This window comes from Cucumis sativus, chromosome 1 (genome assembly GCF_000004075.3).
Source record: "Cucumis sativus cultivar 9930 chromosome 1, Cucumber_9930_V3, whole genome shotgun sequence".
In the NCBI taxonomy this organism is placed as follows: domain Eukaryota; kingdom Viridiplantae; phylum Streptophyta; class Magnoliopsida; order Cucurbitales; family Cucurbitaceae; genus Cucumis; species Cucumis sativus.
Window position 1 is genome coordinate 3,071,102 of NC_026655.2, and position 17,496 is coordinate 3,088,597.

At 38.3% G+C, this 17,496-nt stretch overlaps 1 protein-coding gene across 4 annotated transcripts in view; it reads right to left on the reverse strand.

Annotated features, from left to right (window-relative positions):
- Window positions 1–17,496, reverse strand: part of LOC101208136 (probable LRR receptor-like serine/threonine-protein kinase At1g06840) — a 48,234-nt gene that overhangs the window by 3,569 nt on the left and 27,169 nt on the right. For 3 of the 4 annotated variants that reach the window (XM_031888626.1, XM_004137324.3, XM_031888629.1), the window contains 4 exons: window positions 17,074–17,357; window positions 10,692–10,743; window positions 10,287–10,537; window positions 1,732–1,866 (listed from right to left, as the gene is read on the reverse strand). In XM_031888626.1, the coding sequence (XP_031744486.1) occupies window positions 1,732–1,866; window positions 10,287–10,537; window positions 10,692–10,743; window positions 17,074–17,357 (722 nt within the window). The remainder of the gene's footprint in view (window positions 1–1,731; window positions 1,867–10,286; window positions 10,538–10,691; window positions 10,744–17,073; window positions 17,358–17,496) is intronic. The other variant, XM_031888632.1, reaches the window with a different exon arrangement.

Here is a 17,496-nt window from a genome sequence, read left to right on the forward strand (position 1 = left end):
GTCTCAGGAATGAAACGATGTTATGATATATATATACATATGTCCGACACCAGTACGATTTTGGGCTTTATTATGGGGTCGAACTGTTGGAAGCTCACGATTGTTTTTAAGGAGGGTAAAGGTGTTCTGGCCCAAGATAGACATTGGGCACAACAATTTAATTATGGTCCTAGCCCACTAGAGCAGTAGAGGTTGAAAATTAAACACTTGGTGTTGGTGATAAGCAAAGGGTTAACTATGAGTCATAGAAGAAGTAGAAGTAGCCAGAGAGAGGATGAAGTGCGTTAAAGAAATATTTTAGTTTAGAGGATGAGCGCAAGAAAGTGAACATTGAATTTGCCAATTTCTCTACAATGTTTGAACAGTTTGCTGACCATGAATCCATATGTAATAGATATGATATGCCGCCAAGAGTTGGTGGACCATCTATGGTGCCTTTACTACAACTTTACATTCACTAGCTATGAAGTTACTAGTTCAGCCTTCATCCTCCTCATGTTGTGAGAGAAATTGGAGTACATATTCACTTGTGCACTTCATGAGAAGAAACAAGATGACACCGCAATGTGCAGAAAACTTGGTGTACATCCTTAGCAATCTACATCTTTTATCATATCTCAAAGGAGAGACAAAAATGTGGGACATTGCTGGGGATTCATTTAATTCATTTGAAGATGCGGGAATGCTTGAGGTGGCTAGTTTATCTTTGGACGAACCAAAATTAGAAGCTATAGTTTTTACCGATGTTGGTGGTGAGGCTCAAGTTTAGGATTCTCAAGAGATCATTGGAGAAGAATGAAAACATGTTCTTGATTTTAGTATGTAGTTTTGTAGTTTTCTACCTTTTGGCTTTTGTTGTGTTGAACAAACTACTCTACTAAAACTTGTTATAATTTATGACTCTAAACTTGTTATTTTGATGTTTTTAATTGGAATCTTTGTTATGTAATATGTTTATATGCATTACATATATTTAATTGTTTTTAACTCAAAAATTGACGTGTCCCCAACGTGTCATGTCTTACTTTTCTTAAAAATGGGTGTCGACATGTCAGTGTCGTGTCGTGTATCGGTATTTGTGCTTCCTAGACTATGACGTGCTTGGGAAAAGGAAAATTCAAGAACATTGGGCTGCTTTGTGGGCTGAAGTCAATGGACCTTATTGGAGCCAAGAGTTTTTTGAAGCTGAAGGGGAGGATTTCTTTTTCAACATTGAAGACCAGACTGTTGGGGATTGCTGGTAAATAAAAAAATAAAAAAAGGCCCAACTTTGTGATCATGTTTGTTAGCACACCTTGAGGACCAAGGTGTTTTGAAGGGCAGCGTAATGTTAGATACCTAGATTAGTATAGGGTTAGGAGTATAAAGGTAATTAGATATTCAGGCAGTTACTAGCAATAGTGGTTATATATAAGAAGGGGAAGTTGTTGAGTAAATAGATCTTGAGTAGTATTCTCAAGTGAGGGGTCCCAAGCACCATAAACTTGGATCATATTGAAGTTAGTTAATTCTCAATATATGCAATATGTCCTAACAGATTACAATCCATGGATTGGAACCTTACCAAAGATCGGGGAAACTATATAGAGAAATAAGTAAACATCATATTATATCCTTTAGGCATTCAGAATAAAATTGATTCCACATATCCAGTTCATGATTTATGTCCCTAAGGTTTAGGTTTTAATGCTACTCCAAATAAAGAGGCCATAAGAAATTCAATTGTAATACCTCCCTAACGATGTTCTTGCCATGTGAGATTGGGTGCCTCCCAGTCAAAAGCTCCAAAAACACAACACCAAGGCTATAAACATCACTCTTATCTGTCAATTTATGAGTCAAAAAGTACTCTGGATCAAGATAACCCTGCAAATTGAAAGAGCATGCAAAGTAAAATGCACATAAATACCCTTTAACTAAACTCAGTCCAGGATTTCATATAATTATTCTACCAGGAGCTGGAATTATTGAACAACCAAAAGAAAAATAGTCTTAGTACAGAAGATTTAGTTTCTCTACATCAGGTAGGGGTACCATTGTCGTTTGTATCTCAACATCCCATCCCAATTATTCTAATACGACAACTTTGAGAGTGGATTTGAATATGCAAATCAACTTTCCATGAAAATGTAGAATATTTGTGCTAGCTTAATTGTTGCGTTCAGCACCATCTTACAATCTCACTAAATGTAAGTGTTTTAACAGGACCTCTGTAGAGTTAATCAAATCTGAAAGTACCTCCTTGACAAGGTTTCTTTGTTTACCAATAGTTGGACAATTGTAATTGAATATGACAACTATGAGAGTGGATTTGAATATGCAAATCAATTTTTCATGAAAATGTAGAATATTTGTGCTAGCTTAATTGTTGCGTTCAGCGCCATCTTACCAACTCACTAAATGTAAGTGTTTTAACAGGACCTGTAGAGTTCATCAGATCTGAAAGTACCTCCTTGACAAGGTTTCTTTGTTTACCAATTGATGGACAATGGTAATTGTATTTGTTTTTTATCTCACTAGTGTCAGCCCTGAGATATCTAATCCAACTGCTTTTAGGTTTCTTGATCCTTCAAGCTCCATAGCCCTCGGTTCATCATATGCTTTTCACAATTATTATTCTTATCAAGAACCCTTCTCCAGTGGATGTTTCACATCTTGATGCTGACATTTCAGGCTGTAATTAGTCCTTAAATACGTGCAGTGGTACCTTTCCATAACATCTTACCTCTATAAATTAACTCTAATCTAAGGAAGATAAGACCAGTGCGACCATCACTCAAACCTTATACAAGTTTACCTGGTAAATTATCACCACGATACAGTTTTCTATCAGAGATAGCGATAGACCACCGATAATACATCAGTATAGTAGAAGAAAGAAGATGACAGGAAAGACGGAGGGAAAAGAGTTAGTTAAGAATGTAAAAGGCACAAAGGGGGACCACGACCCTTAGTGGGACGTTTAGTTGGGGGGACCACCGTGAGTGGAAGGAGAGGGATAAATAGAGAAAAGGAGAAAGGGAGGGGATCTTTTTGGTCATCAGTTTCTGTGTATTCTTGAGAGCAAGAGTAACAGAGGGAGGAGGGAGAGTTCTATCGATTTGGTTGTTCTAACCAAATCGATTTGCGTTTATATTGTAATTTTCCTGTTTTTATCAATATATTCCTGTTCCAGTTTGCTACCTAGTGTTGGAACATCTGGTGTTTCATCAATTTGGTATCAGAGCACGACAATCTTGGGAGGAGATTCATCATGGTTCAGACAAGAATCGAAGGGAGGTTGGAGATTCATGACAAAGAACTCAGCAAGATACCGATTATAGAGAAAAAACTCACGTCAATATCACAAAATATGGAAGACCTGCAGGCTCAAGCAGAGAAAACTCACCAGATGGTGATGATATTCATGGAGACCATGGCAAGAGAACGAACGATAGCAAGTGGTAAGATGACGGAGTCAACTGGGCAAGTCACAGCAACGACAAAATCGGCTGAAGGAGAGAGTTCGATGAGCAAGGAAATTAAAAACGATATGCCGGAAAAGAAAAGTGATAATGAAGGGGAGAACAACGATTGAAGTAAGTTCAAAAAGGTCGAAATGCCGGTATTTAACGGAGATGACCCCGATTCATGGTTATTCCGCGCGGACAGGTATTTCCAAATTCACAAGTTAACTGACTGTGAAAAACTCACGGTAACCACGATTAGTTTCGAAGGCCTTGCTCTCAACTGGTACCGATCTCAAGAGGAGAGGGATAAATTCACCAATTGGTTGAACTTGAAGGAACGACTGTTAATCCGATTTCGGTCAATACGCGAAGGCTCTCTCTATGGCCGATTTTTACGCATACAACAGGATTCGAGTGTGGAAGAGTATCGGAACCGAATTGATAAGTGGGTGGCGCCATTAGTAGATATTTAGGAGAAAATCGTGGAAGAAACGTTCATGGGCGGACTGTTACCATGGATTAAGATAGAAGTGGAATTATGTCGTCCAGTGGGGTTGGCCGAAATGATGAAATACGCGCTGATGGTGGAGAATCGGGAAGTTTTGAGGAAAGAGGCAAACCTCCCGGGATACGCTGGAGCCAAAATCATAAACTACCCTCACGTGAATGCCAAAGTAAATACGGTTACTAACGAACAATTGAGTAAGGGAAACACTGTCTTTCCAATGAGGACGATCACACTCAGAGGAGCACCGGCGGCAGAGATTAAAAAAGAAGGTCCGTGAAAAAGGCTATCCGACGCAGAGTTTCAGGCAAAGAGAGAAAATGGACTCTGTTTCAAGTGTGATGAGAAATATTATTCAGGGCATAAGTGCAAGGCCAAGGAACTACGTGAACTGTGGATGTTTGTAGTAAAGACTGATGATATAGAGGAAGACGAGTATGAACAGAGTGAGTTGAAGGCCATGGAGTTGCAGGGTGAGATCGGGGGAGTAGTCGAACTATGCATTAACTCAATGGTGGGGTTAACCAATCTGGGAACAATGAAGATAAGAGGAGTCATTGAAGGGAAGGAGGTAATTGTGCTAGTTGATTGTGGTGCGACGCACAACTTCATCTCAGACAAACTCGTAATGACACTGCACATACCTACCAAAGACACCTCCAATTACGGGGAAATTCTGGGTTCTGGAACAACAATCAAGGGCAAGGGAGTGTGTGAGCAAGTGAAACTTAGCCTCAATGGATGGACCGTCACTGCAGATTTCTTACCATTGGAGTTGGGTGGAGTGGACATGATATTAGGAATGCAGTGGTTATACTCATTGGGAGTAACGGAGGTGGATTGGAAGAATTTGGTCATGTCTTTTGTTCACAACAACAAGAAGGTGGTAATAATAGGGGACCCCAGTCTAACCAAAACTCAAGTCAGCTTGAAGTGTTTAACTAAATCATGGACTGAGTCAGACCTGGGGTATTTGGTGGAGTGCAGAGCTTTAGAGGCAAGAATAACCGAGCCCGATCCACGAACAGAGGAAGGTATTATCACCATACCAGAGAAAGTTCAAGCAGTGTTAAGGCAGTATGGGGATGTGTTCGAATGGCCTGAGGAACTACCACCGGAGAGAGCCATCGAACATCACATACACTTAAAAAGGGGTACGAATCAAATCAATGTTAGACCGTATAGGTATGCCTTTCAGCAGGAGGAAATGGAGAAATTGGTAGATGAGATGATATCATCTGGAATCATTCGCCCCAATACCAGCCCATATTCAAGCCCAGTTTTATTGGTGAAGAAAAGACGGGAGTTGGCGGTTCTGCGTGGACTATCGAGCATTGAACAACGTCACCATCCCAGATAAGTTCCATATTCCGGTTGTGGAAGAACTTTTTGATGAATTGAATGGGGCGAGCCTATTCTCTAAGATTGATCTAAAGGCTGGGTACCACCAAATTCGAATGTGCAATCAAGACATAGAAAAAACCGCTTTTAGAACTCACGAAGGACATTATGAGTTTCTAGTAATGCCTTTTGGACTCACAAACGCTCTTGCCACATTCCAATCCCTAATGAATAATATATTTAGGGCATACTTGCGGAAGTTCGTTATGGTTTTCTTTGATGATATCCTAGTCTATAGTAGAGGATTGGAAGAGCATTGGCAACACATTGAGCTGGTTTTGGAAGTATTGAGGAATCATAGACGGCGTGCTAACAAGAAAAAGTGCAGCTTTGCCTATACTAAACTTGAGTATTTGGGGCATGTTTTATCTGGAAATGGGGTGGAGGTGGATCCCGAAAAATCAGATCAATCAAACAGTGGCCGGTTCCAACAAGTGTTCAGGAAGTGAGGGGATTCTTGGGGTTGACCGAATACTACCGACGATTTGTACAGCATTACGGGTCCATTGCAGCTCCTTTGACTCAATTATTAAAGTTGGGATCATTTAAATGGAATCAAGAGGCTCAAGAAGCATTTGAAAGGTTGCGACAAGCCATGATGACTCTACCCATCCTGGCACTTCCAGACTTCAGTGCTCCATTTGAGGTGGAAACGGATGCGTCCGGTTATGGGGTGGGAGCTGTCCTAATGCAGAATAAGAGACCTATTGCGTTCTACAGTCACACACTAGCTATGAGAGACCCCCGACAGTACATCTCGGCCAGCTAACAGCCCCTACACTAGTTGATCTAAGAATCATAAAGGAGGAAGTGATGAAAGATGTCAGCGAAACAAAACACTAGCACTGTCACCAGCAGGCTTGTTGAATCCATTAGAAATACCAAACAGGATTTGGGAAGACATCTCTATGGACTTCATTGAGGGATTACCCAAGTCCGGTGGACAGGAGACAATTTTTGTAGTGGTGGATTGTTTCAGTAAGTATGCCCACTTCCTAGGCCTTAAACACCCTTTCGATGCTAAGATTGTGGCAGATTTGTTTGTGAAGGAAGTGGTAAGATTGCATGGTTTTCCGCAATCAATAGTCTCGAATCGAGATAAGATTTTTTTGAGTAATTTTTGGAAGGAGTTGTTTCGGCTAGTAGAGACAAAATTGAACAGGAGCACTGCTTATCACCCTCAAACGGATGGGCAGCCAGAGGTAGTAAACAGGTCAGTCAAAATTTATCTACGTTGCTTTTGTGGGGAAAGACCGAGAGAATGTATAAAATGGCTTTCTTGGGCAGAATATTGGTATAATACTACATACCAACGCTCTTTAGGGATGTCCCCTTTTCAGGCAGTGTATGGGCGGACCCCACCAGCCCTGATATCTTATGGAGAATGGGAAACTTCCATTTCCACACTAGATGAAAAACTCAGGGAATGATATCTTTGAGAGAGCATTTACACATTGCACAAGACAAGATGAAAAGTTATGCGGATATGAAAAGACGACATGTGGAGTTTGAGAAAGGAGACATGGTGTTCTTAAAGATCCACCCATACGGGCAGGCTTCTTTACGTCAAAAGAGGAACGAAAAACTGTCCCCTAAATATTTTGGCCCTTATCAAGTGCTGGAGAAAATTGGTCCTGTGGTGTATATGCTGGAATTACCATCGGCAGCAACTATTCACCCGGTGTTCCACATCTCACAGCTGAAGAGAGCCTTCGGGGAGTGCGCTAAAAAGGAGGAATTAGTGCCTTTTTTGACTGAAAATCACGAGTGGGTTGCTGTACCAGAAGACGTTTACGGATATCAGCAAGATGGAAAGGGAGTTTGGGAGGTGTTAATAAGCTGGAAGGGCCAGTCGAGACATGAAGCAACTTGGGAAAACTATGATGATTTCCATCAGTCGTTTCCTGACTTCCACCTTGAGGACAAGGTGAAACTGGACCGGGAATGCAATGTTAGACCACCGATAATCCATCAGTACAGTAGAAGAAGGAAGATGACAGGAAAGAGGGAGGGAAAAGAGTTAGTTAAGAATGTAAACGGCACAAAGGAGGACCACGACCCTTAGTGGGACGTTTAGTTGGGGGACCACAGTGAGTGGAAGGAGAGGAATAAATAGAGAAAAGGAGAAAGGGAGGGGATCTTTTTGGTCATCAGTTTCTGTGTATTCTTGAGAGCAAGAGTAACAGAGGGAGGAGGGAGAGTTTTATCGATTTGGTTGTTCTAACCAAATCGATTTGTGTTTATATTGTAATTTTCCTGTTTTTATCAATATATTCCTATTCCAGTTTGCTACCTAGTGTTGGAACATCTGGTGTTTCATCAGTATGATCAGGATTTAGCAAGAGAACCAAGATATCATACTTCTTTTAAATATAATTTTGCAAAAGAATTAGGACAATAAAAACCAAATATTTGGCAATTAATATTCACATAAATATTCAAAATGTAGCAATTCCATTACTTCTCGAAGATGTTCATGGAGATTTTTGATCTTTTCTCTCTTATGTGACAAGTTCGTAGCATTTAATAATTTATTTTTATAGTAATTTGACATTCCTAGAGGACTTTGAGTATAGCTAATCAAACCATCTTGTGTGTAGAAACACTTTCGAGACCAACTTGATAACATTTTAAAACATAAGAACTAGAGGTAATGTTCCCTTCCTTTTTCATATTACTATATTCTTTATTTTCACCCTTTTTTTTCTTTTTTTTTTGTTGGAATTTCTATGTTTGTATATACTTATTATTGTTCAAATATTTATCCTCGTTTGTGAACACTGCAAGAGACAGTGGCATACAAAGAAGCAGTGCTGAAAATTGCATAATCGTCCCCCCGGAGGTAAGAGTCAATCTTCCACCGACAAACAAAACATAGAACGAGCCTATGTGAGTGACACTGCTAGTCCAACCACACTTGGAGCTATTGTCCAGTCAGGTATACCTTAGTCCTTTAATGTCATTAGTATTGATGGTAAGAATCCTTGGATCCTGAACTTTGGTGTGACAGATCATTTAACCAGTTCATCTAAATACTTTGTGTCCTACATTCCGTGTGTTGGGAATGAGAAGATAAGAATTGTTAATGGCTCCTTGGCTCCCATTGCTGAGAAAAGGAAAATTTCTCTTTTTGACAGGTTCTCATTGCCAAGAAAGGGTGTACTTTTGGGAGCCAACTCATAAAAAGGGAGACAACACCTTTCTTGGCTCCTTGGCTCCCATTCACGACATCCTATGCCGAACACGGAGCTATGAGTTTGGGAATTTGTGAGGAGATCTGGCTCCATAAGGTGTTGTCTAATCTTTGTCAAGACTACGGGTGTTTATAAAGCTACTTTGCGATAACAAGGCAGCCATAAGCATTGCCAATAACTTGGTCTAGCATTACAGGACTAAACATGAGGAGATTGACAGAAACTTTATCAAAGAGAAGCTTGACGATGATAGCATATGCATTCCTTACATACCCTTAAGCTAACAAATTGTTGATATCCTCAACAAAGGGACTCCTCAAACAAAATTTTGATCTGTTTGTTAGCAAGTTGGGTCTTTATCCTATTTACGTCCCAACTTGAGGGGGAGTGTTAGAAATAATGGGCTTAGGTCATGATGAAAGCCCATGGGTAGTTAAGATTTACATTGCCCAAATTTTTCATTCTTTTAATTAGGCTTGTGTTGCCCATAAATTTTCCCCTTTTGTACTTTCATGATTATTAGAAAATAATAAGATCATCAGCACTGTGGTTTCTCTCCCTGTACTAGGGTTTCCACGTAAAATTTTATGTTATTCGTCTCTTTTTCTCAATAAATATCATTAGTTCGGGTTTCGTTGGGTTTGGTAAAATTGAATTTTTCAACCCTAGCTCGAGGCCCAACCCAACCCATCCCTTATAATATGGGTTCGGTTGTCGGGTTATTCTTACACCCCAGTAGAAAATAATAGATAAAAATGTAAGGAAATGACTATTTTTAAAAATTTTATCCAAATCTAAGGAAAAAGGAAATAAATTTTCATACAAAAAAAAAAACTTTAATGAAAAAAATAGTCATTTTAAGAATTATATATTGAAATATAAGTTTAGAAGCCAAAAGTCAAATTTTGGCGCCAATTTTAATAATTGTACAATTATCCAAATCTATGGAAAAAGAAAATAAATTTTCATACAAAAAAAAACTTTAATGAAAAAAATAGTCATTTTAAAAATTATATATTGAAATATAAGTTTAGAAGCCAAAAGTCAAATTCTGGGGCCCAATTTTAATAATGGTACAATTTTGAGTGTCCAAAAGTTTTAAATTTGTTGTTGACAAATATATGTTTTAATCATTTAACCTATGCACAAATTAAAAAATAATATGACGTTTAACCATTTCTTGTATAACAAAAAAATATAGCAGAATAAAAACCTAAGTTTGGACTAAAATAACCACTGACTATTTTTTTTTTTGAAAATGTATGGTAATAAATGCAGGGGTGGAAAGTTGAACCTGAAACCTCTTGTCCACAGGTACATACAGGTGCCAGTTGAGCTAAGCTCATGTTGGCAATAACCATCGACTTTTATAACCTATACTATTATAGTTCATACTATTTTAGGATACACTTCAAATACAAATTGTTATAACCCATACTAAAATAGTTTGCACCCCAATCATGGACTATTGTAACCCACAAATTATTATACCCCGAAGACTATAATAACCAACTCAACTTAGTGCTCCAAACAACTTTAAAATTTTCAACATAGACACCTCTAATCACTAGTTATTGAAAAGGATCTTCTCCTTTAAAACCTAATAGACCTATTATAACAAAAGATTTCTTCCTTCTAAAACCTAGAATCTCCTAAAATTTTAACAATATCATCAGAAAAAAAGTAAATTCTTTCGTTATACTTCTAAAAATTTTATAAATATTGATAGAATTTTACCGGTGTCCCTTTTACTACTGTTGATACATGAGCAGGCACGTCGCCTTCTGCATTGGGTAAAGGTGCAAGTCGTGAAAGTCCAAAATCAGCAACCTTTGCTACATATTTAGAGTCTAATAATATATTGCTGGACTTGATATCTCGATGGAATATTGGAGGATCAGCTTCCGTATGCAGATACAGAATTCCCTTAGCTGCACCCAGGGCGGCTTTTAATCTTGTGGCAAAACTCAAAGGTTCTGCAGAATTTACTGTAATAACACAAGGATGCTAAGTAAGTCGATGCTTGGAAGGAAAAAAAAAACCATGTTTTTTCAGTTGACATAAAAATGGTGGAACAAAAACCATGGACAATTGAAACAGAATCTTTGAAAAATAAATTAAGGAAAATTAGCTGAACTGTACCAGAAAGGTGATCCCTCAGCGTGCCATTTGACATAAATTCATAAGCCAACATCTGCATACAAATTCAAAATCATGAAGTCTGTTCAACGCTAAATTCCAAGGTCAGAGTAAGAAATTGAAAAAAGAAATGTCGTACGAGCTGGTAAGATTAGTTGTTCCCAAACTAATAAGTTTCGTGACAGAAATTAACAAACAGAAAATTTAATTTAAATATACTGTAAACTGTTGATTTTATGGAATTAATCTATATTTATTCATTATTTAGTAGAGATACAAGCCTATATATAACCATAGAGAAATACACTTAAGGAAATAATATCAAATAATATCTCCAGAATAATATCTCCTAAAAATAATCTAATTATATTTATACCCTCCCTCAAACTCAAGGTTGAAATGACAAACTTGAGTTTGCTAAGAACTAAGAAAAGAAACAATATATCTAGAATAGAATAAAAAACCCGGAGAACAAACACACAAAGAACTTTTAGGTTTAAAACAAAACCCACGAAAAACTTTTGGGATAAAAACATAGATCCTCGTATAGTGATCTATAACAGAACCTAGGAAGAACGAAACAAGAACTTCGGGGGGCAAAATGAAAGAGCAAAACTGAAGCAAAGTAGAATCAAAGCTGGACGAAAACAGGGTCGGAATTGGACAGAAGTGTTTTGATATCTCCAAAATAATATCTCCTAAGAATAATCTAATTATATTAATACACTCCCTCAAACTCAAGGTTGAAATGACAAACTTGAGTTTGCTAAGAACTAAGAAAAGAAACAATATATCTAGAATAGAATAAAAAACCTGGAGAACAAACACACAAAGAACTTTTAGGTTAAAACAAACCCACGAAAAACTTTTGGGATAGAAACATAGATCCTCGTATAGCGATCTATAACAGAACCTAGGAAGAACGAAACAAGAACTTCGGGGGGCAAAATGAAATAGCAAAACTGAAGCAAAGTAGAATCAAAGCTGGACGAAAACAGGGTCGGAATTGGACAGAAGTGTTTTGTCGGATCAGAATGGAACCAAACGAACTAAACTAGAGCAAGTCAGAATCAGATTAAACGGGAAATCTGGGGCGAACAGAACGGAAACTGAACTGAATGGAGCAGAGAGACTTAGCGGATCTGAACAAAAACAGAAACGAGGCGTCGTTGGATCTGGGCTTCGATCTAAACTTTGAAGGCAGACATGAAGGATGGGTCTGAACGAAATTAGACAGATCTGGAACAGATTGGAGGCAGACGCGAGGATCTGAGGACATGGGGTTTCATGGTTTTGTTGGGACAGCGTAAGGAGATGGAGCAACGACAATGAAACGCAGCGGCGAGCGGAGCTTCTTGGACGACGGAAAAAACTGAAACTCTTCGGCTGGGCGTTCGGCTTCAACTGACAGAGGTTCAATCGACTGCTTGGCTAACGGAAAAACAAGAGGTCGGACGAAGAACTATGAAGGAGATGGCCGCCGCGGACGCTAGTGAAAAACGAATGGGGTTTCTGGGGTTTGGATGGTGGCAGATTTGAACAGCAATGAGTGGCAAAGGGAAGGTGCAACGACAACGGCGGATTTGCAGATCTAAGGGGCGGCTTCGGCTAATGGGAGATGATTCTGCCTCCGTTGATGAATGATCAACGGAGGCAGAGATCAAACGGGATGTGGAGGCTAGAATTCAATAAGGCGAAAACCCTAGAGCTCTGATACCATGTTGATTTTATGGAATTAATCTATATTTATTCATTATTTAGTAGAGATACAAGCCTGTACATAACCATAGAGAAATACACTTAAGGAAATAATATCAAATAATATCTCCAGAATAATATCTCCTAAGAATAATCTAATTATATTAATAGTCTCCCTCAAACTCAAGCTTTTAGATTTGATAGTCTTTAAGGACTTGATGGTTTAATTCTATAACATCCAGACTAAAGATGTACCAAATTAAAATTTAGAGTAGAGACTAAATCGTAACAATTTTTAATTTTTATTTTTGAAACGGAAATTAGCCTCTTTATTGATAATAATTAAGCTCAAAGTACAAAAAGTTTATACAAGGAGCTAAAACAAAAAAGAGATCATTTAGGATTAGCAAGTGCAAGACGCACCCAAACATCTCAACTAGGTTAACACTCCCTTAGCACCCTCATCATATTCAAACATAATAGAATCCACAAATACAAAATATAAATATCCAGCTTACAACCAGCATGAGTTGTAGAACCAAAATGGAAAAAAGTAAAAGATATAAAAACATCATGAAGAACAGCAGCCGAACAACAGGCTAAAACAGTGGGTCTTTCAATGATGACTGCAAGAATGATTCATGAAAAAGGAGATGTAATAGGCAATCTTTTGGGATTCTATTCTGTTTGAATATGATGAGCAATCATTTGGACATTATCTTTATTCTTCTTGTTTTGCTGTTTAGGCTGGTTTTTGCTCCCATTGTATTAGGCTGTTTTTCGTCCACTTTGTTGTAATATGCAATCTTTTGGGATATGATAGATGTTTTGGTGCTAAGGAGGTGTCAACCTAGTTGAGATGTCCGGGTGCACTTTCTGACCCTCTAGTTTTTTCTTCTCGTTTTGTTTACATCTCTTTATTATGCTCTTGAGCTTTCACTAATAACAAAGAAGTTCTGTCTCCGTTTCAAAAAAAGAAAAAAAGGGACTCAGTGATTTGGAGAAATTATGTCCTGCCAATTGAGACTGATATCTTGAATGGAGAATGCTTCAAAGTCTTTATGAAGAGTGCATCAAGCTGCTGCATTCCTACTTGCGATTTCAAAACGATCTGGTCAATGTGTTTCCTTACCATGGAAGGTTCTTTGGTTTCGTTCAAACCATATTTCTACGAGCACAGCCTTTGATAAATTTGCCCAGATTAATCACGTCTTCTTCTTAAATACAGGCCCCATCAAAACTTGCTGAACATTTAGACTAAAAGATTCCCCTAAAGCCCATACTACATCAAAAAAAAGAGAGGAGCTTCCACCAGCAATTAGCAGAGTAAGAGAAATTAAAAAACAGATGTTGTAAATACTCTCCTTGCTTACACAGTGGGCAGTCCGAGGGTGATAAGCAGCTGTTCGGTGACTTCCTTTGCATGACTGAAGCGCAATTCAGGAGACCGAAGATCATAATCCAAATGAGATTTCCACAAAGCTTTACATAGATCCTTGTCCAAAGGAGACCTTCCAAAGACCATATCTTCTATCAAGATTGTCTAAAACACTTTTAGAAGCTAGTTGAGATATAAGTTTTGAAAGTCCTACAACATTTGGGTGTCAAGGTAACTCGTAGGAAATTATATCCTAGGTAGGTGGCCACCTTAGATTGAACCCATGACCTCTTAGTTAGTTATGGAGACTATGTCTCCCATTTTACCACTAGGCCAACCCATGATGGTTGCTATGGATCCTTTTGGTAAGAGTGAAATTCTGAAACGATGGAGATATTGAGTGCAGATGGGAAAATTGTCAATCCAATCATTTGTCCAGAGAAAGCAATCCTTGTACCATCCCCAAGTTTTAAAGAGGCTAAGGACTCCATCTTCCTCCATACTCGTGAGATACTAATCCACTAAGAAGCACCGACACTCTTAAGATGGCGAGTATCAGTGTCGGACAAATTCTCAACACTGATACGCCAATCGGTGTGTCGATTTTCTTTAAAAAAATTTGAACACGGCCTTGACATGGCTGGAGAAGAAAAGCATAGAAACAGCACATTAGTCTGGCCCATTAGCAATAATTATTAGGTTTTTTCTTTTCTCTTAAATCGAAAGCTTCAAGCACTCCACCCTCTCTTCTCCAATTCTCCCTACCAAGCCGCACTCTGCCTTATCCGCTCGCCGGTCACCGTCGCCGCCCATCTCTCTTGCTGGTCGCATGAACTTGTCCGAGAAAAGTTAACATCATCCTTTTTTTTTTCAATTTTATGGTTCTAAACTTGTTCTTTTGATGTTTTTAATTGGAATCCTTGTTATGTAACATGTTTACATGCATGACATATATTAAACTATTTTTACTAAAAAATTGACGTGCCCCCAACGTTTTGTGTCCTATTTTTTATTTTGAAAAATGGCATGTTGTCGTTTCGGTGCTGTGTTGATATCTGTGCTTTCTAGCTAATCCAAGGGCTTTTTAGGCTGTGACCAAAATTTCCAACCGTGTGCTAGTTGAATGATTCTTTTCCATGGATGCTTCGGATGACTTGTCTACATAAGGAAGTTTCTTCATTCATAAACCTCCAGCCCCAGTTAGCAAGTAAAGCCATGTTTTTATTTTGCAGCGCTCCCAAACCCAAACCTCCATCAAGTTGGGGTTGAGTAACTTTAGCCCATTTTACTAGATGGTTGATTTTGCTTCTTACGTGCCCTTCCCAGAAAAAATTCCTCATTAATCTCTCTAAAGAGGATGCTATGTTGATCAGCAATGCAAACAAAGACATGTAATAAGTGAGGAGATTGGCCAATGATTTACATAAGGTTGCTCTTCCTCCTCGTGAAAAATTGAATCTCCTCCATTTGTCTAACTTTCTTTGCACTTTACCAATCATGGGCTGCCAAAAAGTAACCTGTGTCGGGCCCCCAATGGAAGCCCTAAATATAGAAAGGGCATTTTTTCTAAAGAGCAACCCATCTTTTCAGCCATCAATTTCAGCTCATCCTCATCCATTGACTCCACATAAGGCTGACTTCACCCAATTTATCCGATGCCCGGAGCACCATTCAAAGAGTGCAATTGTGCCCTTCAGTTTCATTAACATGCTTTCATCATACTTACAAAACAGAAGGGTATCATCTACGAATTGGAGAATTGGTATGTGAACCTTCTCTTTACCAACTACAAAGCCTTCATAATGTCTGTTTACAACTAGCATGTTCAAGAGAGCTCCCAAAACCTCGCTTACTAAAAGGAAAAGGAAGGGGGAAAAATACGACCTCGAGGCTTTCTGTTAATGAGAATGGAGAGCTTGGCATTTTTACACAGCCCATAATCCACGATATCCATTTCTGGTCAAAAAAATTTATGTACATGACTTTTTCAAGGAAATCCCAAGTCCACACGATCGAAAGCCTTTTCAAGATCAAGCTTCAAAATCCACCCTTTTTTCCTCTTAGCACGGTATTATTCTACAATTTCATTTGTAATTAAGACTGGATCAAGGATTTTCCTATCTTCAATGAAAGCGCAGTGAGAGGGGCTGATAATGCTGGCCATAACAGATTTCAGTCTTTCCGCTAAGACTTTTGTACTACCTTGTAAGTTGAGGTCGTGAGGCTGATTGGTCTAAAGGCCTTTACAAGGACCGCATCCTCCTTCTGTATTAGCATATAAAATTTTCCTGCACACAAGCATTGAGCCTTCCATTCTCATAAAAATCTTCAAATAAGGCAGTGAAGGACTCCTTAATCAAATGCCAATGTTTTAAGAAAAATTCAGCCGTGAAACCATCAGGGTTTGGAGCTTTGTTCTTTACAAGGGCTTCTAAAGCCTTGAATGCTTCTGCTTCAGTAAAAGTGGCAGGAAGAGCCACATTCTGAATTGGAGTAATACACAGCCAATCAAAGATTAGAGGTATGTATTTTGGCCCTAGAATTTTCTTGTATAGATTGGCATAAAACCCCAGAATTAGTCTTTCTATGTCTCAAAAAGACTTGGTTGCTTCTCCTTGTTCATTGATTAATTCTGAAATTAAGTTTCTTCTTTTTTCTGCAGTCAAGAATCTGTGAAAGAAACCTGAATTCTCATCCCTTTCTTTTAGCCAATGAAGCTTGCTTTCTTGAATATGGTTTCTTTCCTCCACTCTATAAATGCTCATTAAATCAGCTTTCAATGAGGAAGGGGAGGCTAATTCAGCTGGGTATAGGCCGGAGAGTTTTGCTATGCTGTCACAAATTTCAATTTCTTTTAACAACTCCTCTTATTTCCTTTTGAGTGTTTCCTGGAGCCTTCCATTTCAGATTTTTAGGGCAACCTTTACTTTTCTCAATTTGCCACAATTTTTATACTTTTACATATGGTCATGGACTGAATGGAAACTTCATCAAATCTGTTTTTATCTACAAAGCCAATAAAAATATATTTACATACAAATCCAATGAAAATAGATTTATATAGAAAGCCAATAAAAGATAATTTACTTTCATAGAGGTTATATACAAAATTGGAAAAGAAAATACCAAGACACTGAGATTATTGCACCACATATTTCTCAATTAATATGATTTAGTTGTAACAACTTCATAAGTTTGAGTAGGTTAATTTTAAAAATCAAGAGGGTAACTGTAACACCAGTAGTTCAGAGGCATGTTTGCAATTATCCTTATAAAAACGATAAATAAATAAAGGATTCCTCAAATCACCTGCTCCCCTTCTTCATCGCAATATCCAATCAAAGCCACAAGATTTCGGTGGTGTAACCTTGAGAGTAATTGTATTTCAGTTAGGAACTCTTTTTCACCCTGCAGTGAGCCCTCCTGTGCACGTTTGATAGCAACAGCCATGCTATCTGCTAGAATTCCTTTGTAAACCTTTCCATAACCACCTTGACCAACTACCATGGAACAATGAAAATTGTTTGTAGCTAGGGCCATTTCACGATAACCAAATTCCTTTACGCCCTTGATCTTTATGGAGGTTTTTGACACTGCATAGATCAATTCTTTTTTATTATCATTCTATGGAAGTGCTGTCTTTCATTAAAATCGGATTAAAACATACCAAACATGTTAAAAGTGATTGACACATTATCTCATAAAAAATCAATAATGAAATGGTGCAACTCA